This window comes from Polyodon spathula, chromosome 5, assembly GCF_017654505.1.
Source record: "Polyodon spathula isolate WHYD16114869_AA chromosome 5, ASM1765450v1, whole genome shotgun sequence".
Classification (NCBI taxonomy): domain Eukaryota; kingdom Metazoa; phylum Chordata; class Actinopteri; order Acipenseriformes; family Polyodontidae; genus Polyodon; species Polyodon spathula.
In genome coordinates, this window is record NC_054538.1 from 29,423,669 (window position 1) to 29,445,347 (window position 21,679).

Genomic DNA, 21,679 nt, shown 5'->3' on the forward strand with positions numbered 1-21,679 from the left:
TGTTGTTTGTAGTTGTTAGTTATTAAACATGTATACCATATATGTAACACTTCATTATATATTTATTAAGCTTTTAACACTACGATAAAACTCCCTAACTAACCAAACACACAATTTGCTTATAATTAATTGTTCGACGAATTCCTCTAATCATGCATTTTCTCTGTTACTCTTTGGCCTCTGTGATAAATAAACTCAACATGATTAGCCACCGAACACTTACAGCGTTATAAGAACATTTTATATAATGTACATAAAGTACATGACAACATTACAAATACATCTAGACTTCAAATAGGCTACAGATGCATTGATAATTACTTGGCAGAAACTAGGTACAAATAACGGTATATAATTTTAGTAATAAAACAAACATTCTGTAAGGTTCTAAATGGTTAAAATAAGCGAATAAATCTAATTAATAATCACAAGTACAGAAAAGGCTAAAATACTGTCATAACTACAAATATTGAATTATCATAATGTAGTCTGTATGAAATGAAACCTGGTTCTGTACACTTTCTCTCTATATCGTCAGTGTCACAGACACAGTCTGTTAAATGTCTGTTTCAAGGCGAGTTATATACTTTTTTTAATTAAAACCCTCTTTTTCCAAGTGAAAATTAACTCCTGATAAATTATGACAATTAACATGGATTTGCTTTTACATTCCCGTGCAAACGAAAGAAACAGTTGCAAGTACACTGCTCATTAAGAAGTTAACATTATTTCGGAAATCAACATAATTTCGCAAATCACATTAGGACGAATAGTTAATAATGAATTAGGCATAATGACTGCTTGAAAATGCCAAAATCAATGCTACAAACCGGTTTCTTGATTAACACTGGAGTTATCATTTACGACCTTTTGAAAATCCCACCCTACTTGTCTTCTATGTTTAATGTATAATATAATTAAAAAATAATTAAATAGATTCAGCATCTCAATAGTGCATATGGTGAATGACTATTTAGCACTATTTAATTCCTTTAAAAAAACATCACATATTTTAGCAATTGAAACATTTTGTTTACAAAGACAAAAAAAGGAGGGTAACCAGATTAGATTGTGCACCAGATTACTACAAGATTATAGAAGACCAAGTAATTGCTAATCTGTTTCTCAGTAACTAGAACATACCAGACACTCGCCAGTGAAGTCATCACAATAGTCTGAATGGCCAAAGCACTGACATGGTTCACAAAGTCCTCTGTACAGGGTGCTGTTAGCTCGTCGAAAACCAGTCAAACATGCCTGAAAAAGAAGGGAGTTGTAGTAATGATGAAAAGATATACTGCATCAGGTCCTGGAGCTTGTCATTTTAAACCTGATTAATAATTATAGAAAAATAAAGATGTTAAAAAAAAAGTGTGTGCCAAAGAAATTCAATTAAAAAAAATACAGTAATGTTTCCAGATTCAAATTCATTCTGTTTAATGATCTGGTTGTGGGTTATTATCTAGGAACCAATTCATTTACAAAGCTTTAATTAACTAATCCCCATCGTCATACAGTATGTGATTAATTGTATGTACTCATTTCTCATGGTATGTCATTTCACTCTTCATTTTTTAAGTGTTTGCAGCTGAATTAACCAGAAAGCTAAATTGCAGAGACAAAGCAAAGTTTACAGGACTGTACACAGAAAACAGGAAGAAAGACTAAGAAACACCAGACTAACTAATACACATAATTGGTCCATATGAACATATTTATTTGTTTGGTTGATAATCTGTGCATGTAGATTTATAGTGTTTGCATTATAATATGCACATGGGTGAAAGTAGTCAATTATCATTTTGACTGAAATTCCTGTGGCAAAACCAATCTTGTTCAATGTTTGTCATTTAATTAATAGATAATAAAAACAAACTAAACTAACCCTACCTAGCCTATATTTAATTGATCATTTTTTGTAGTCTCCACAAGAGGCTCAGCATCTTCTGTTGCAGTCGCACTGCTGCTAATATTAGCTGTTGTAAATACTGCAGGCTATGGGTCAAAGCAATGTTCGTGTAGGGTGTGTTTTATTGTGGGTTTTTTGTGGGTTTTTTTGTTATTAATGTCATACTTCTGTCTTCTCACTGGCTTTCCATTTTATTACATTTTAAACAGTGTAAAGGCAAAACCATAACAAAACATAGAATAATAGTGTATACACCGAGCCAAAAAAGCAAGGTGCAAAATTTTGCCTCCCCTGTGCACTATGGGTTAGGCATCTAAGGTCTCGATCAAGTACAGTTTTCCACTATTAAAACTGTATACTGTACTAAGGCTGCAAAATGATGTAAGATTCTACTACTTTACAGTGTTATGCTTGTTATTGACAGCACACAAATGTTTCTGACTTGCATGCCTATTCTTTATACTTTTATGTAGCTGATTTGAGATCTTTCCACATTACTTTTTGCATTGTGTGAGAATGTATCAACACCTTCATGATGAAGCTAAAGGTCTATACTGTACTGTAATAAGCCTACTTTCTCAAAGCATGCTATTTATACTGACCTCACTTTTATTCAAAGGTGTACCAGGTGTTTGCTTCTGCTGAGAAAGAAAAGCAAAGGTATGAAAGGAAGGAGCAAAAGAAAAGTACAGCAACAAAAGACAAAAGGAATGAAAGAGCCAGGAAGAGTAGTTGTCTGCATTCACGTATTGGGTATAACTCGTATGATTTCAAAGGGCACCAATATTTGAGTGACTGTGACAATACTTCAGTAAATCCCCTTTTTACACAGAACGTCCTTAACATAGTGAAATTTTATGAAAACACTTGATTCAAATATCATGAGAGCCACAAATTTGCTTATTCATGATTTGGCCATACTGGCAGTAATTTGTATAAGTGTTTTACAGTGTAAGGTGCATTCTCACTTTTTGATGTGTAAATCAAATAACGAGGGAGAAGATTTTTTTTTTCCAATTCTTTGGGTAGTGAGTGATGAAGACCTGTCCTCATACCTTTCAGAGCGAAGGTCAAGCATTTGAATTTTACACTTTAAAATGTACCCAGTTGATGTATCCATTTGCTGGTTCTTGACTGTAGCATTCAAATGCTAGCTGCAGGATGATTATCTACTCTCACAACCGGAAAACAAACATGTGCCTGCACAGTGTATTGCCACTGCATTTTCGAATCAGCTGGGTCACACAGAACCCTGTAGATTCCAGAAACAATTTCTGGTGGTGATGGTCATGCATTTTATATTACTGTCTACAAGCTGTTCCAAATCAGTTACCATGAGCAAAAGACACATGAAGGACAACAAATGTATCCACAACAACATAGGCCAACAACATACTGTATGGGCCTCTATCTAGATATTTTCCTTTTTTCAGCCATTGTATGCTCATATCATTGCTTCTAATTCAACTAATTTGCTCATGTTTATTGCTCTGGCCATATTTTTTCAGGTTTACTGTGTTATTTGTTTATTTGCTCCATAAAACACAATTGTACAGTATAACACAAATAGTATTATTTCAGTCAAGCAATAACACAATTTAAACCATGGCTCCACCGCAGAGCCGCATGCACCTTATCGGCCACAGGGGTCGCTGGTGCACGGTGAACCATGGATTCTCCTGCCAACCTAAGCCCTCCCTTCCAGGGCGGCACTCGGCCAATTGTGTGCCGCCCCCTAGGAACGCCCCCTAGGAACCCCTAGTCATGGTTGGCAGTTACATAGTCTGGATTCGAACCTGTGATCTCCAGGCTATAGGGCACATCTTGCACTCCACTTGGGAGCCCCCAAAAATGTGTATTTTATATAAAACTACAGAAGACTACTCCAAAGAGGAAAGATCTGTCATCATATAATGGGCCATCAACCCTTGAACATTTTATTTTCCTGTTTACTCTGTACCTGCAAAAATGTAGACACATGTATTTTGTGAATGTCGTTTGCCTAATAAAAAGGCAATACTTTTGTTGTTCTTCAACATGGTAAGATTTTTAGCATTAATGTACATATTTTTTCCTGTATAGAATGTTACTGTTTTACACTGATTTATCTTATTTTTTTTGTTGTTGTTTTTGTTTAACATGATGAATGTGCAGTTTTATCTCATCATCAAGCAGCATTGATAAATTTAGCATAGTATCTTCCTGTTAGAACAAATTCATTATGCCTTACAGATGCATAAATCTGAGTTTCTGTGAACAAAAACAAAGCATCCCCCAATAGTAAATGGTGCACACCCATGATCGAACTTGACCTAAGAAATCATAGAATATGTATGTATACCTGTATGTATGTATGTATATGTATATGGTTCATGAGATATTAGCAGTATTACAGGCTGCAGTGGGTTTGCAAAATCATAATACTTGTAATAATCCTTTGAGTGACATTACAGTTACATGCAAGATGTTAGCTTATTTGAACATTTTTAAGAATAAACAATATTACATTCTATGTTAGATGGAAATTACTTCAGAAGTGTCTGAGGGATCTTTTTTTTTTAAACGGGCAGAGTCAGACTATATACTGAGAGGAATAAAATATATTTCAACAGTATAAAACTAGCACAAAAAAAAATACTTCTTGCAATGTGTTTGATTCGTGCTAGTTCTGCATTGTAATTGTTTTATTTCTCTCAAAAAATATGCTTTTGCACTTTTCTTCCAAATTGTGCCTCATGTTTATTTGCTGTTTTTTTTTTTTTTTTTTAAAACAGGCTGTAGGGGTCACTCACTTCACAAGAAGTACCAGTGTAGCCAGGAGGACAATTACATATTTCAACAGCTGTTGCCACAGCTGTGTCGCTTGAATATGGAACAGCTACTTCAAGGCTGACAGAACTTAACCTGTTCGGAAAAAACAAAAACAAAACAAAAAAAACATGATCATTAAATTAAACAATAAAATATCTGGACTATTGACCAAGCCCTGGAGACTAGGGTAAAAGCTATCAAATAAAAGGTAAAGAAAAAATCTGCTTATGTATAACAAACATTTAAATATATTTTCCTTACCCTTTATATTATCATAACATTAATACAAGCTTTTTTGTACATCAAGTATTTGTTGTTGCACACTGTAGTTCATAACCTTTCACTTAATTATGGACAACAATGCATCATACCTATATTTCAGTTCATAATTATCACAAATATCGATAAGGCTTTTAATGACGGCAAATGTGTACAATGCAAGCCCTTTTACTTTGTATCTGTAATATGCATGACAGTCCGAACTGTGTAAAAATGCGACGCATTGCACAACGTTTGCAATGATAATGTATTTATTTATTTACTTACAATGAATCACTAAACATTAATGTTCCCTGGTTAGAAATTATGTCTGCTTTTTCATATTCCTATACAGTAAGTATTTAGCATTTTATATTATTATTATTATTATTATTATTATTATTATTATTATTATTATTATTATTATTATTTCAAGTGCTTACTATAATAGAAATATGATTCTCAGGAATGAAACTGGAGAAAAAGACCTCTCATTAGTATTTTCTGCACGCTCCCGCTTTCAAAACCTCACCCTACATCCAAACTACTGTTTACCTGCATATGGCATCATTTTCATTGCTGTAGGAGGCTCTTATCAGCAGATGAGTCACATTTGTTAGAACCATCATGAAGTCCTTCTTGCTAACAGGCAAGCCGGTTCTCTGGTGTTTAAAATGTTCAGGGTGCAATACAATTACTTCTGTTCGTTCTTCAAATGGATAAAGCTGGATTCCATGCTGGCTCTTCATGATTCTCATCCCACTGCCCTATATAAACAGCAATAATTTTGAAAATTAAAAAGCAATGCAAAGACTACAATGCAAGGGCAGATTATTCAGTATGAATGGTTTAGAACTGTAGCTCAGCATGAAGTCCACTCTAAAGATCCAACCTACTGTAAATTAAGCACATCTTTGTGTTCAAACTATTGAACTCAGTGCATTTGTTGGTGCTTAAGCCATTTCCAGTCTTGATATATGAAAGTTTAATGAGTGTGATCCTTCAGGAACATGAATGATAAAATCACCTATGAAACGCACACCAGTCAATCACATACTGTAGGCCAGTGGTGCGCAAACTTTTTATATGCCACCCCCCTTACTTAGCATACATTTTATTGCATGTATTAAGCTAAAACCAGAACTATTTTGGTTAAATCTAGAAAAATAAATACATGATTTACATTAAAAACACTGTTAAAATATTCTTGCTTTTTTTTTCAGTTGGCGTCTGTGACTAGGATGACTCATGCAGTGACGTCAGGCCAGGAAGAAACACAGAGTAGTGAATGAATTGTGACTCTGCTACTGGCACCGGTTTATTAAATGAACAAATAAAATGTTTAAGAAAACACAAAACACTGAACAAAACAAGCATCGTGCTGGTGCTCCAGCACGCGTAGCAATTGTTAGTTTTTCTATTTTTAATTATTTTCTCCTTCATTCTCCGTTCATGAACACCCAACCCTCTATATATACAGATGTGCAGGGATTCAATTACTCACTCAATTACTATCATTCACTTGAATCCCAGTACGTGAACTAATTTGTGCTAGAACTAGTCTGTGCTCCCATACTAATACACATTATATCTGCACGTGAAGTGCAATCCCTGTGCCTAAATACATATTACAACGCATAGCCCAATTTATATCCTATGCACCAATACATATACCCCAACAATAACACACTACATACAACATATAACACATACTACACACAGGGGCAGGGCACCCGCCACAGGGCCCCATACAAGGAAGCCAACACTGCAGTTTCACTGACACTGGCCACTTCAAACATTATTTCTCCAGTTCTACAAGTCCTAGAGTGATCACAAATGGCTCATTTAAAAGGTAATAATTTGGACTAATTAGCAGTCATTTATGTATTTATTTATTTAAAATGTTCTGTAAAAACTATGTTTGCTGATTCTCCACACTTTTTTGGCACTGCTGCTGCAGGCAAATGCCAGGAAACATGGACACACTAACTGACTTGTTTCCTATTATACTTCAACATTGTGACAGTACATAACAACCCCCAAAACAAAAATATATCTGTTTTAAAAAATTATAAACAAAAATGTCAATATTCTTATAAAGTGTAATATATAATTATGTTTCTTCTTCTTGTTAACCTTTTTAATTACCATTATTAATATTACTACTACTGTTTTAGAGAAACAGCAAACATACTATATATAAATATATGTGTGTGTGTGTGTGTGTGTGTGTGTGTGTGATTTGCATTCTGCATTCACATGTCCTACCTGCCACAGAAGCTCAATATAGTTTTATTGGCTGTTGCACTAATAAGAACCAGTCAATGAGCAATTTCATATGTAACATGTTTGTTAAGCATAACAGCAACTGAAATAACATACAAGTAACAAGTGGGCCATTGTTATTATCCACCACTGGTTGACAAGGAAAAGCAACATAATGAACAGAAGTTGGAAAAGCTATTATTAGCAAAAAATGCTATGAAAATTCTCCTTTAGGTTTACAAATACCAAATGCTATTGATTGAAATTAGACTAAAGAAGTTTTAGTCAGAGGGCATGTTAGCTGTAGGTTAACACAACAGCCCAACTGAGTATTGAACCTGCTTATTAAAAAGCAAATGCATTGTTTAAAGAATACATAAACAAACAAATATATAAAAGTGCTTTACTAACTATTCCTTGTTATATTTGTAAAGTTTGCATTAAAATGTAGTATTTTCTGTTTCTTAATATCTCTTTCCTATACATGATGAAAGTACACATTAGAAAATGCACAACATGTACGATTTACAGAGTTACTTTGTCAGCAACAATCACTTTAAATTACCTAGCTGAAACAATATTGCGTAGTTCTGAAATGGTTTAAATAAGTTATGTGCTATTTCTTTCTGTTTATATTAGTCATTCTCTTTATTAGTTCTTGTTTTTGTCTTTGATCTGCTAGTGTGCCAATTAAAATCCTGTAATATTAAAGGTGAATAACAACTTAGTGTTATCTACTCTATGTTGTGGAAAAATACCAACTGTACAGTAGTTTATATTATCAATTCTGCAAAAAAAAATGTGCCTAATCATCACTTTTATAACACCACATTAGAACCTAGCTGGAACCTATACACGAAATTCTGTTACATTCCCCCTCCCACCAGGTTTTTGGAAATTGCAAAATCTCAAATGATTATACAACCCCTTCAAATCTTGCTCAGCACCTTATCTGGTCAAATATCACTGTGCTTGAAAGCATGTGAGATGTAGTACCTACAGAATTTACATACCATAAACAACGTGAGTACCCACCTCTATAATAACGTCAGTATGAGTTGTTGCCTGGACTGCTTTATCCACTCCTACGATGTTGTAGGAGACTGTGTAAATCAGCTTTCCACCATATGCTGCTAACTGCAAAGAAATACAATTCAGGTATTAATATTTCAAGCAATGAACAGTTTATGACTATAAACCCTTCCAGCCTACCAACACACTTTTAATTTGTTACAAGCCCAAGTAAAAACTCTTGATCACTACACTGTGTAATTTGCAGGGTATAGTGTAAGCTGAAGCAGTTGCTTACGGTCCTACATTGAATTATATTACTTTAAACTGTAATAGTATGCAAGAAAGAATACAGGCTTCAACTATAAATCCACCTACTGCTTTAGACATTTTTATTTTTCAAAACTCGGAAACTCAGAAATACGTTCCTAAAATGAGTGAGTCTTGGCATGTCTAACATCAGGTTAAAAGTATTATAAAGAACAGGAATGCATAGTATGTAGTACAAATGGAATGGAAAAGGCATGGTAAACAGCAACACGTAAACTTTTATCTGGGTAAGGACAAGCCACCCCTCCCCTCTTTTTCATACCCTTCCAAAAAGTAAGTGCAAAACCTTCCGCCGAAACAGCATATCAAAGTTTGCCTCTACGGCGGTTTTTGGTCTAACCAGGGCAGGAAGTTCATTTTTCATTTCCACAGGAGGCAACTTTTCAAGTCAGCATTATTTACATGTAGAAACCCCTGCTGGGATCCAAATGTTCAGCTCTAGGGAATCTCCACCTTAAATAAATAGAGCCAGTGTGAGATTTGACCCAGGAAAAGCTACATTTTAAATCTGCCTTGAAGTAGAAGCAAACCTCCTTAGCTGTAATCATCATTGTTACGCCATGTGGCTGCTGACTTGGCAACAAGGATGACCCAAATATTCTTAAATGGGCCATGCCACTAGAAATAAAACACCCCATAAACAGTTTTGATTAAAATATAATAAAATGTACCCTACCAGACAAAGAACGCACACGCATATTGCTCCTCGACTGTACTGCTCATTTGATTAAAATTTGAAAAATGTATGCATGACTCGAGTCATACATTTTTTGCATGCTAGAATTTGTTTGGCATTGATCATATTTCAGCTACACATTATTGCGGGGTTTGTGAAAGTAATGTTTTATCAACCCAAAATAACATCTCTTGGATTTCTACTGACGTCAAAGCATTGTTGTATACAATATATTTAGGTTAGCTGTACAGAAAAGTGTCTTTCATGAATCTTAGCACTGGCAAATGACACAAATACAAGTGCTACAACCTTGCCTTTACAATGCTTGTATAAGGAACAGACATTGTTTTTTACAATCAGCTCTCAGGTTAAGCCCTTAGCCTTTAATTAGGTTCTTAAGACATGTTTTAAAACACATGATAATTAACTGCTGGCAAACACAATAAATCACCTTCAGCTCAAACTTTCTTAATGTATCACAAGGGGCTTCACACTCTTTTGAAGGTCAGATCTGAAAACATGCCATGACAACCTATTCTAGTGAATAACATCAGATCTACGATCCAAAGATTGGTATTAGATAAACAGACAGACAGGCAGACAGACAGTTAGCAATGTACAAAGAAAAACTTGATGACATCTAGAGGCTATTGTCCCCTTAGATATGACATAAACTGTAAAGTACAATAAAATATTCTGTACAGTACAGGCTAGAAACCATGTTCCAGACACCACAACTGGTAGATTTCCTCAGGATAAAGATCCACCCAAATTGTACTTTACAAGACACAGCAAAAGTGGAAATAAAGTTGGGATCAGGCAGTGTATAGCTGACCCTCTGCTGAGTTTCTGAAAACAGGATCCAAGATTTTTCCAAGAGGTCCTGAAAACAATGCAGTTGTTATATTTATTTATAACAACTCGGTTTAAGTTTGACATTTAAACATCCTTTCTGCTATGTCATGTTTGTTTTAATATTGAAAGGAACAGAACAGATGATTTTCTTTACCCCTGCTTAAACTATAACCAACTGGGAACGTGTTCACTGTGCTATTTAGTCTAAAGTAAAAGTAAAATGAAAAAGCTTGTTGTAATAATCCTGAAATAAAAACTAGAATGTACGAATTAAAATGGACATCAATATACTGTACAATAAACATGAAACAGGGCCACTGGTGAGGGCAATAATTCAACTGATTTAGTATATCTTAACTGAAACAGTTATTTCAAAATAAATAGGAATCTGTTCCAATTTAAATGACTTACACCATGCTTTTCTTTACAAATATATTTTTTTTTTTTTCAAAATCTTATCAAGCCATGACATCATGCAATTGCATCTATCTCCATTTTCTTTACTCCAATTACAATTGCACCATTTTTTTTTTTGTGAAAGGAAATTACCTAATGTTAGGAACTATGAATATGTAAAAAGTAATGTTCATTTTATGACTCAAAAGAAAGGTCTGCATTTGCTTTAACTCAGCCCAATGGAAGAGTTTAGCAAGAGCAAGTCTAAATCATTCACTACTTATTTGCAATTTATTTGCTAAATTTTGTATGTTGATTTGTTGTTTGCACATACACCAAATTCTGCTGTACCATTAAAAAAGAAAAAAGATGCTTTAATATTCTGGTATTGCTTTATTTTAAGTTGCATTAACAATAATGTAAATACAAATAAAAAACACAACTTTTCCCACAAGATTCTTTAATTGATATTGATCTCATATGAAATAATCTTTAACTGTTGTATAACCCATACATAGAGGCTTGCTGCCCTATAACTCTATTATATACTGCTGTAAATCCAGCTATATTTGTTTTATATTTGATCCAGATGTATGTAATCCATTGTGATATTCACTGAAAAGAGAGAAAAGGTTTTTGAAGATGTCACAGGGTAGTCGTGTGGTGACGTCAGGCCAGAATGCACTAACCAAAGTAACCACAGTTGCAAAAAGACGCGGTATGCACTGTTTATTTAAATAACCAAAATAAATAAAATATTTTAACAAAAAAAAAAAAAAACACTTGCTCACAGAGCCAAATAAAAAAGATAAACAAAAATCAAGTCACAAACATAGTCAGGCTGGGCAGTTCACTTTCACTGTTCCTATGTTTGTTTTTCTTTTTTCAGTTTCCTTTCTCCTCTCGCTCTCCCGTACTTCTCCTCTGTACTCCCACCGGAACTGAGAGCGACCCTAGGTGAAGCAGAGTTGCAGGCAACCCCAGGCGATACGGAGCAGCAGGCATCCCTGAGCGGACGGGTGTGACGTCACTGAGCAGAGCTAGCATGGCAACCCTGAGCGGTGCAAGGCAGGCATTCTTGGGCGGTAATGAGCTGGCAGTAGCGGACCCTTGGGAGGCGACGGCGGTAGCGGACCCTCGGGAGGCGACGGCAGCAGTGGACCCTCGGAAGACGATGGCGGCAACAGGAGCTCCACTTCTCCCTGTGATGGAGCCAGGATTAGCTGGGGTGCTGGGATTGACCCTCTTCGTTGCCTCTGTGGTCGGGTGGTTTTCCCCCATGCTCCACTCAGCAGCATATGTAGGGGCTGCTGAGGACTGCCAGCATCCTATCCTGGTCCTTCTAGGGGTGCAGGGAGAGGCAGCCCCTGCTTCTCTCCCTCTGGCGGTGACAGAGACAGAGGCAGCTCCTGCTGCTCCGCACCTGACGATGAAGGCGTCAGGGTTCCCTTCTGGCTGCGAAGGTGGCAGGGGCTCCTCCCCTTCTGGCTGCGAAGGCGGCAGGGGCTCCTCCCCTTCTGGCTGCGAAGGCGGCAGGGGCTCCTCCCCTTCTGGCTGCAAAGGCGGCAGGGGCTCCTCCCCTTCTGGCTGCAAAGGCGGCAGGGGCTCCTCCCCTTCTGGCTGCAAAGGCGGCAGGGGCTCCTCCCCTTCTGGCTGCAAAGGCGGCAGGGGCTCCTCCCCTTCTGGCTGCAGGGCGGCAGGCTCCTCCCCTGCTGGTGGAGATGGCAGCTCCTCCCCTTCTGGCACGAGGACCGACGCTTTCCGCCGCCCCGAAAGGAGGGGAAGACCGACGTTTCGCTTCCCGCCGTCCCCGAAAAAAAAAAGAGGAGGAGAAGGCGAATAAAGGAGGGGAGGGAAATGGAGGACCGACGTTTCTTTACACCTCAGCAGGCACAACCAGAGGAGGATAGGAACGAGAGGAAAAAGTGAGAAAAGGAGCGAAACAACGAGGAGAGGGAAGGGACCGAACGTTTCTCCTTTCCGCACTCAGGGCTCCTCCCCTTCTGGTGGAGGGGGCTGGGCACAGCAGGCGGCAGGGGCTCTTTTCTGCTGTGGGGGGTGGAGGCAGAACCAGCAGGCACTCTCCCTCTGCTGGTGGAGGTGGGAGCGGCAAGCAGTCCTCCCACGGAGGGGGGACGGAACTAGCAGGTATTTTCCCCCTGCTGGTGGATGTTGGATCGGCAAGCAGTCCTTCACTGCTGGTGGAGGCATGGGTTGTGGATGTTCAGCCTCTCCGCTATTGAGCTGTGGACACTCAACCTCCTCCTTCTTGGGTGCTAAAGACGGCCACTGGTCCACCACCCAGAACCAGTCTTCAGCGCCCCCCACCAGACACCGCACATGGGGGCCCCTTCAACCCTCCATTGTTCCTGCTCCGTCACCCAGTCCAGGGGTCCAAACTGAGTTAGCACCCAGGACCACCACCTCTTTCTCTGCTGTGGTTGCTGCTGTTGCCTCTGCTGCTTTTTGCAGCTCTTCTTCCCCATCCTCTTCTTCCTCACTCCACAAGTAATAAAAAAAAAAAAAAAAAAAAACTGCAGTACCTTTTCTGGCCTGAGTCTAGGAGGCGCTGGTGATCCAATAATGAACACCACGTGTGACAGGGTAGCCGTGTGGTGACGTCAGGCCAGAAGCACGAACAAAAACAAAGTAACTGCAGTTGCAAAAAGATGCAGTGTGTGCCATTTATTTAAAATAACAAAAAATAAATAAAATATTTTAATTAAAAAAAAAAAAACACTTGCTCACAGAGCCAAATAAAAACAAAAAACAAAAAACAAGTCAAATAACACCAAACACAGGTCAGGCTGGGCAGTTCGCTTTCACTGCCACCCGGAACTTAGAGCACTGCAGGTTTATATGCAGGTGACCATCTCCCGATTAGTAACAAATTGATCACTTAATTAATTCGGGAGATAGCCACCTTCTGCACAAGGCTTTTATTTCCACCCCGGCAGAGGACGAGCTGCCTAATCTCGCTTCTGCCAGAAACAAAACAATAACAAAACAAAAAACAATCGGCTACGCCATCATATATAAATACAATAAATCATAACAAACACAAAATACTAAACTGTACAGGGGCGGAGCGGTACCCCGTTCTAAAATAAACAAATACATGTACAGGGCTTCTCGCCCTGTTACATATCCCACCCCCCTTTTGTCCAAAACACACAGGACCCACCTCGCCCTGTTACAGAAGAGAATAGCGTCAAGTGGCTGAGGTAGGTTGCTGATTAGTATGTCACTATTTTGGACTTGATGTTGCAGGTTCATGGAATTCTGAACGGAGCCCTGAGTATGATTTTTTTTAAAGCAGATAAAATAAACATTGCGAATAAAGCACAGTAAAATCTTAATACTGTTGATGTCATGAATGGGCTTTCTTTCAGCAGGCAAAACGTGCTCTGATTGACACCCCTCAGTGGTGGAACAACCTACCCCAAGATATTGGGACTGTTCAGACACACCTGTTGAGATAGCATCTATAAACCTCACAATGCTCGATTACAATGGACTATATGTCACCCAATTGTACTAGTACTTGCATCATCTTGTACTTGCTCCATATTTTGTGGTATTCTACTACTGCTCTTAATTATAACAATGTTTTATACATTGTACTTAAACGTATCTGTATTCACATTTTTTGTAATTGCTCTTAACAATTATGTATTAAGATAAATCAGATCTTTTTTTAGTTAAATCTATGAAAATATGATTTGCATTAAATCCGGAAAAAAACACAGTTAAAATATAAATACATGGAAGCTGCCATTTCGGTTCTGTTCACTGCAGTTTCACTGACAATTGCCACTTCAAACATAATTTATCTGTTTATACAAGTCCTGGAGTCAACAGCTCATTTGAAAGGTAATAACTTGGACTAATTACCTGTCATTTATGTATTTATTTAAAATGTTCCATTCTTTAAAAAAAAAAAATTTTTTTTTAGAGAACTGCCTCCAGTCATAGTCGTGCCTCCCTTACTGACGCTCCCCTGGGTGGGGTGCCCCCCCACTTTGGGCACCACTGATCGGGTTTCTCCTTCAAAAAGATAATACCTTGTAGAATAGAGTAAAAGGCACAATAATGCTATTTTACTTCAGTTAAACTTCCTGGACTTTGGTCCTCTCCAATTGCTGCCTCAGGAATACATCTGTAATGAGCATATTAGCAGGACATGATGAGGAAAGGAGCAACACTCGAGCGAATAGTGTTTATTTAAATGAAAGTCAGAATGCGGCGGAAAAGCACATTTCAGGCCTCTCCGACTGTAAGTATATTCATTTGAGTAAAACAATCATTGGCATCTATCCATGCATACCTTGCTCACACCGCTGTCACACTCGTCAATCTGAAGATGAGAGGTAATAGCTCCAGTTTCTGTGAGACTGCTGAAGAGTGTACTCAGGCAGAAGCCTGAAAGATGGGTTCATTTATCATCATAATAGGCTATTACCCATGATAGGTCACATGTCACTGAAGTGTCAGTCACTATAATTGGTGCAATTCCGTTTCGGATACCCCTGAAGGTGCCGAGCAGCACATTTTGGGCAATCACAGAATTAGACCATTGGTGCAATTGTTCATTATTAGTGCTTACATGATTTTAATCAACTTAATAAAGAACTCCAGATCCTATTGTGATGAGCCTATGAGGTTTTCTTCCTGAACTGCAGTTACCTTTTTCACAAAGACTGCAGCCCTAATAAGCTCTAATAAGTACTGAAATTAATGTGCACCTTGTAATAAGTTTTGTGTGTTTTATTCTTTAAAATACAATACTCTATAAAAATAAATATATTAAATATAAAATACATTTCCAAATCCATCAATCTTAAACTTCAAACAGATTCAAATATATTATTTGTAAACCATTTAGATTTACACAACATTAACAAACCTAATTGCACAAAATAAATAATAAATAAATAAATCTGCTTATTGTAATGAATGTCACAAGAGCTATAGTTGTACATGATAAAACATGGCATTTAAGATGTACAGAAGTAATTGTTTGGGGCTTTCAACATTATCGTAGCATAATAAATGTGTACGCTTCAGTTTACACAAATCATGACAGGCCATCCGAGCAGAACTGGACAGTATAAAATGGTTATAATTATTGTTCTGCTTGACATCAGGAGAAAGCATCACATGTTTCCACTATTTGCAAAGAATTACAGTAAATGTATTTGCATTTGGCATTCTTTCCCAAATTTGATAATGTAATGAAACAAGAAAGATGTTCTTTAAGACATCAAAAAAACATATCTAGCTGTCAATCCTATTAATTTTATTGTTTAACTTAAATGTAAGCTCAAGCTTTAAGGTCATATAATAATTTGATATGCTTTTCTACAATTCTACAACTCAGCCAATTAATCTAAGCAGTTAGCAGTTCTGTCAGTAAACTGATATTTTTTTTTTTTCAACACTTACATATATGACAGGCATATTTAGCAACTGGCTATTTCAGGTTCACTACCAACCCTGTAGCATAAACAAAGAAGTGACATAAAACATGATAAAATGTTAAAGTACCAAGGAAAAGCACATACAATACAGTAAATGTTAAAATGGAAAACTATTTTTATGAGAAACCTGCCCACATATTGTATAAAGTTCAAAAAACGGTGCAGTACCATTTTGAATTTTACCATTTGTCATTTTATGAGACAGACATAAGCCCCTTTCACACTGGCATGCTCTACCCGGGTCAGAACCTACCTGGGTCAGGACCCGGTGTCATGTGGGTCGGCTACGCGAAAAGCGGAAGCAACTTGTTAGATACGCTTGCATCCAAGTTTCTCTGGATTGAACCGTGGGCACAAATGTTGATTAGAGCAAGTGTTTCTTCATCCCTGCTGCAATCTGGCTCATGTTGTGTCTCAAGCAACAATAATATGGCTAAACAGAATAAACAAAAATGTTCCTTGCGGAAGTGAAACCATGCAGGTGTGGCCGTTTGTTATTTAGTCGGCCGTCATGCATTTTGTCTTGCTCAACCCGGGTCAAAGCATGTCAACCCACATCCTGAGGTGGGTTGCTGGGACCCAGGTTAACCCGGGTATGACCCAGGTACACAGTTTCAAACTGAGCGGGATTGTGACCTACAGGGTAGAAGTGGCAGTGTGAAAGGGGCTATAATTTCAGTCGGAGGATCGGATTTGTTACCTTCATGTAAATGAAGAAGACCTAAGAAAAGAAGGATAGATAGATAAACTGGCTGAATAGATGTTAATATTAGTACTGGAATAGTATAATGTTGCTCACGATTACTAACTACGCAAAGAAAACTAGCATCTAAGAATGCTGATACTGTGATTAATCATTTTCTGGTTTAAAAATCTACGTACCAATGATTGTGAAATAAAAATGAAGTATACCTTGTTTCCCAAATAAGCAGGCTGTGCACTCCAGTAGTAAAGTGGTGGCAGCACTTTTCTTGCTTCTTCATTGCTAATGCTGAGTTGCTGTAGTCCATCATACGAGTCCTGGACAGGATGGACTTTCTTAATACCCAGTGGTCCTGTCAGAAACCAGCCAGATATATCTGACACCTGCAATTTAAAATCACAAGATATGCCTGGAATATAAACTGTTTATTTTCTAAATTCTTTTACATTATTCACAACAAAATCAACTGCTGCCTTTCCAGAGAAATTTAAAGACAAAATAACAAATACATTTAAAAAAAAAAAAAAACACTTCAGCAATGAGGTATTAAAAAAGATAATATTGTTGTACAAATGTAAGCTGTATAAAACTCCCACCCCACCTCTTACTGCATTTCCAACTTTTGTCACATAGTAACAAGCTATGCTAATATTAATCAAGGTGTGCTCACATCAGATGACAGCTCTGTAAGGCTGCCCGCAAAAATATATTTTGGAAGCTGTTTCACAACTGTAATAAAATAGTTGTTTTGTTTTATTTTTCTGAACATGAAAGGGTTAAGCAAAGTTGTCCACGTAAGCCCCACATGTATTGTGAAATAAAGGAAATGAGACAGTTAAGCCTGTCATATTTCTTACATTACTATAGGTCCAATGGGACTCTGTGCATTCACTGGACACGCCAGAGCAGTAACACTTCTCACAGCCTTTGGGATTTCCACCCTGAAGATTGTAGAACCCTAGTTTGCAGTGGTCGCAATTCTCCCCTTCAACATTTTCCTGAAATTTAATGGTTTCAATGTCAGAAAATGTCAATGCTTTAAACAACACACATTTGTTGCTAATTTGTCACATTTAATAATTTATAAATTTATGTTTTATTGCCCTGTCAGCAAGAAATATTTTCCTATAAACAGTAAATACAAGTTGTACTTTTCATTACACAAGTATTACACTTTGGCTGTCTGCCTATACCCCAACTATTAGCTTTGGCGCTCTATCCAGATTTGCAGGTGTCAGAGACCAGAGGAACATTTTGATGTTTAACATGAACACATGGTCATTTATTTTTTTCTGTCTGCTATTTTCTTACCTTCTCCTGTTTCATGCAATGCACTGTGCTCCCTGTGTGTTCCTCATTTCCTATGTTTAATTACTTTTTTCAAGCCAACATGTAAAGTTCTTTTCGACGATCTTGATACCACTATATATTGCCAGTCACCACTGAGAGTGACATTTCAAAATCCAGTGAGGCATATAAACTGTATTTAGAAGAACTGGATATACATCTGGTTCCTGGGGAGATTCCAGATGTACAGCTGCAACTAAGGCTGGAAGAGGTCAACTGACTAATCCAAGGTCACACAAAATGGGTCAGTGACTGCCATGAAACTTGAGCATGTTCTGAGCTCCGAGTATATTTACATATCACAGTTCTATAGCAACAGCGAGGGCAGAAATGGATTTTGCTAAGAATGTATCATGGTTGCTAAGGGGACAGTCTGTGCATAAATGTTTCCAGAGCCTAGACACGCAGGCACTGATATGTATTTTATTTTGTACACAAGTGTAAGTAGCCCTGGGTAAGGGCGTCTGCTAAGAAATTAATAATAATAATAATAATAATAATAATAAATAATAATAATAATAATAAATAATAATAATAATAATAATAATAATAATAATAATAATATGTTTACATCTAAGGTAGATTTAGCAAAAACATTTACTTGAACTTGATTAAAGCAGAGCAAAAGAGCATCAGCCCTGGGTATTCTTACTGTGAAACATAAATACAAAGCAAAAAGAAAACAAATCAAACAAATTGGACGAGGAAGTTAAAGAAATGAATGGTTAACAATCTGAGCTAATACTGTGTCTATTTCTTCTCAGCTTGAGTGGGTCTTGCAATCTTCTTGGCAATTCATCTAGATTCCATTCCACCACATTACTGTAGCTTATAATTGTAATAAAATAGATTATTAAAGTATTAACAGGCACTTGGCATTACGTTGGCCGGTAAACCATTCTGTGCTAGCAGTAATAGATGGTATTGTTTAATTTATAGTAAGTGATGCCAAAGGCCTAGAGTTACCCTAATGAAATCGAACAGCTTGAATTTACAGCCTTAGCATTTTAACCTTACACCAATAATTACGTTTGGTTGTGTCGTAAATCTATAGCTGCAATATGTTCATTAATTGATTATTTTTGGCCTACCTTGCAGTTGCATGGCTTCTCACAAGGATCAGTGTTCAAGCTTCCATCGAGGCTGCAGTTGCAGCGGATGCAGTGTGGGAAACCAGTATAACCAAAGGCACATCTGTCACACTTCTTCCCACCATAACCAAGCTTGCAGTGACATGAGCCAGGTCCCAGGTCTAACATGAAAATGAGAGAATAACTTAATAACGCCAGATCATTGAACGATTCAAAGCACTGGTAAACAAAAACATGAATTCCTATCATGTCAGTGAGTTTTATTACTAAGCTATACCCCTGAGTTTGGTGATGTTCTAAATCTTGGGAACACACATGTCGCCCGCTATAGGATTTGCTGATCTAACAAGAATGCTGAAATTAATATCGGGTGGTCAGGGTCTCAAAGAAATGAAGCTAAAGAAAAAAGTATCTTACCTCCTTCAACCTTTGTTTCATCCTTTATACATATGTCATGCAATGACCCATCTGGGTCACAAGAACAAGGAACACAAGGATCAGGTTCATAAGATGTGACCTGTAAAGTTTAGCATACATTCTTAATGACACAAGTTGAAACAGACCAACAAAAAATGTTAAACTATACCAGATTATACAATTATTGGATTAAATCCCACACATTTAGTATTGGTAATACAAATCATTTTAGGAGAATATTTCTCGCCAGACTAAAACAAACAGAGAGAGGATTGAACACCTTACCCCACTTGGCCTGAAGTATCCATCAGTGCAGGTCTCACAATTTATTCCAGCAGTGTTGCTGATACATTTAAGGCAGACACCACCTCCTTTATATTCCCCATTGACATTTAAACTCTGCTTGTTGTTCGCTACAGTCTCATTATAGATGCACTCTTCAGACTTCCCATGGCAATTACATTCTGTGAAGAAATAATTCCACAGTATGTTTTAGAGAGCAGTCAGTCCATGACTAAAGTGTGGATCTGGCAGTTTGTTTTGGAAATGATTGCCTTAAATGCCTTAAAATACAAACCATTTCTAAGAGAATTGTTTTGTATTGGCACACTGAAAAATACCTCAAGTGACATCTCACCAATCAAATATACTGTACAGGAACATCACTAGTAATGAGTTGGTCCCCAATTTAAAGAACAAGACAGTTCAGTTATTAGATTGACATATTGATACTCAAGCCAAAGATTTTACAACTTCTGATCCATAATGTTGGTCAGGTGACGGAGTGTTGACCAGAGGTGGTGAATACATAACTTAAAAGTAATTAACAATATCATTGACAAAAATTTGATGATTAACTTACTTTCACACACATGTCGGGTGAGAAATGTTCCAGCCATCCAGGGTTTTTGGTTGTAACCAGGACAGCATCGATCACAACTTTCTCCACACGTGTTGTGTTCACACTCACAACTGAATTTCTATTAAAACAAAGAATCACATTAATATTTTGGAATAATGATCATCAAAAGCACATGAAAACAAATAATTTACTGTAGTCACAAAAAGGCACTGGCAACAACAAAACACAGTACACTAACCTTGGTTTCATTATGAAGGGGACAAGCTTTTGCATGGCCATAGCAGATGCACATCCCTCCAACCGAAATATCTTTTATAGAATAATAATACTGTTTAAAATACAATGAAAATATGTTACGAATCAATGGTCTATGACACTTCAAAGAATATGTGCACTTTTGTTAAATATCCCTGTATTCAGAACTAAACATATTAACATAGCAAAACAAGCATTTCAACCATGTTTTTAAAGTAATGTGACCAAATATATTGTGACATGATTGTGCAAAACGATTTGCCTTCCGAGTTCATTTTTGTGACTATCTTACTAACCAGTTTTTGCTTTGACATTTGTTTTCAGTAAACCTACTTCAGTATTGCAATTCAGTGACTCAGAACAAAATGAACCATTTCAAGAATATAAAAAATGTGGGCATTTTCCCCCCCAAGAAATTGATCTCTTTATAGCAGCTTTGAAAACATTAGAGAGTGAATTGCTACAAACATTTGTTCATATATTTTATAATTTTACTTTCATATGATAATTGCATTAATTCTGAATATTAGGTACAAGTACTCAAAACAACTTACATGAAGCTATCAACAAATAAATACAATTCAAGCAAACAGCTAAATAACTGCAAAAATGAAACTGGCATATGCATACTCTTTTAAGAGTTGATCATATTTAAAGTAGTTATTTAATATTAATGAAAACAATGTAGATGTATGTGGTAATTTTATTTCTGAGCCACTGAATTAGTAGTTTAGGAAATTATACTATATTCATGATTCATTTCTAAGCAACTGAATTTTTAAAAGGATTCAAATTTGTTATTTGTTTGAACAGAAAAAATCTAAAGCTGTTTGATTTTTTGTGTGTGTTATTGAACAACCATGTGTATTTGTAATATTTTACAATTATTGCCATGTAACATACTGAAATACAATACAAGTAGTAATTGTGTAGAGTAATTGTATAAAGTTAATGTTTCTCGGAAATTAACAGAATTCCATTGCGACACATTTTGCTTTCTGCCATATGTTCTG

General features: G+C 36.9%; 1 protein-coding gene across 10 annotated transcripts in view; it reads right to left on the reverse strand.

Moving 5' to 3' along the window:
• Positions 1–21,679, reverse strand: part of lama2 (laminin, alpha 2) — a 118,489-nt gene that overhangs the window by 62,475 nt on the left and 34,335 nt on the right. For 5 of the 10 annotated variants that reach the window (XM_041250262.1, XM_041250260.1, XM_041250257.1 and 2 more), the window contains exons 6-17: positions 20,650–20,739; positions 20,412–20,529; positions 19,835–20,013; positions 19,550–19,649; positions 19,133–19,293; positions 17,552–17,692; positions 16,904–17,077; positions 8,279–8,380; positions 5,534–5,745; positions 4,702–4,813; positions 2,512–2,550; positions 1,144–1,257 (exon numbers count right to left, since the gene is read on the reverse strand). In XM_041250262.1, coding sequence (XP_041106196.1) covers positions 1,144–1,257; positions 2,512–2,550; positions 4,702–4,813; positions 5,534–5,745; positions 8,279–8,380; positions 16,904–17,077; positions 17,552–17,692; positions 19,133–19,293; positions 19,550–19,649; positions 19,835–20,013; positions 20,412–20,529; positions 20,650–20,739 — 1,542 coding nt within the window. The remainder of the gene's footprint in view (positions 1–1,143; positions 1,258–2,511; positions 2,551–4,701; positions 4,814–5,533; positions 5,746–8,278; positions 8,381–16,903; positions 17,078–17,551; positions 17,693–19,132; positions 19,294–19,549; positions 19,650–19,834; positions 20,014–20,411; positions 20,530–20,649; positions 20,740–21,679) is intronic. The other 5 variants (XM_041250266.1, XM_041250265.1, XM_041250264.1 and 2 more) reach the window with 1 other exon arrangement.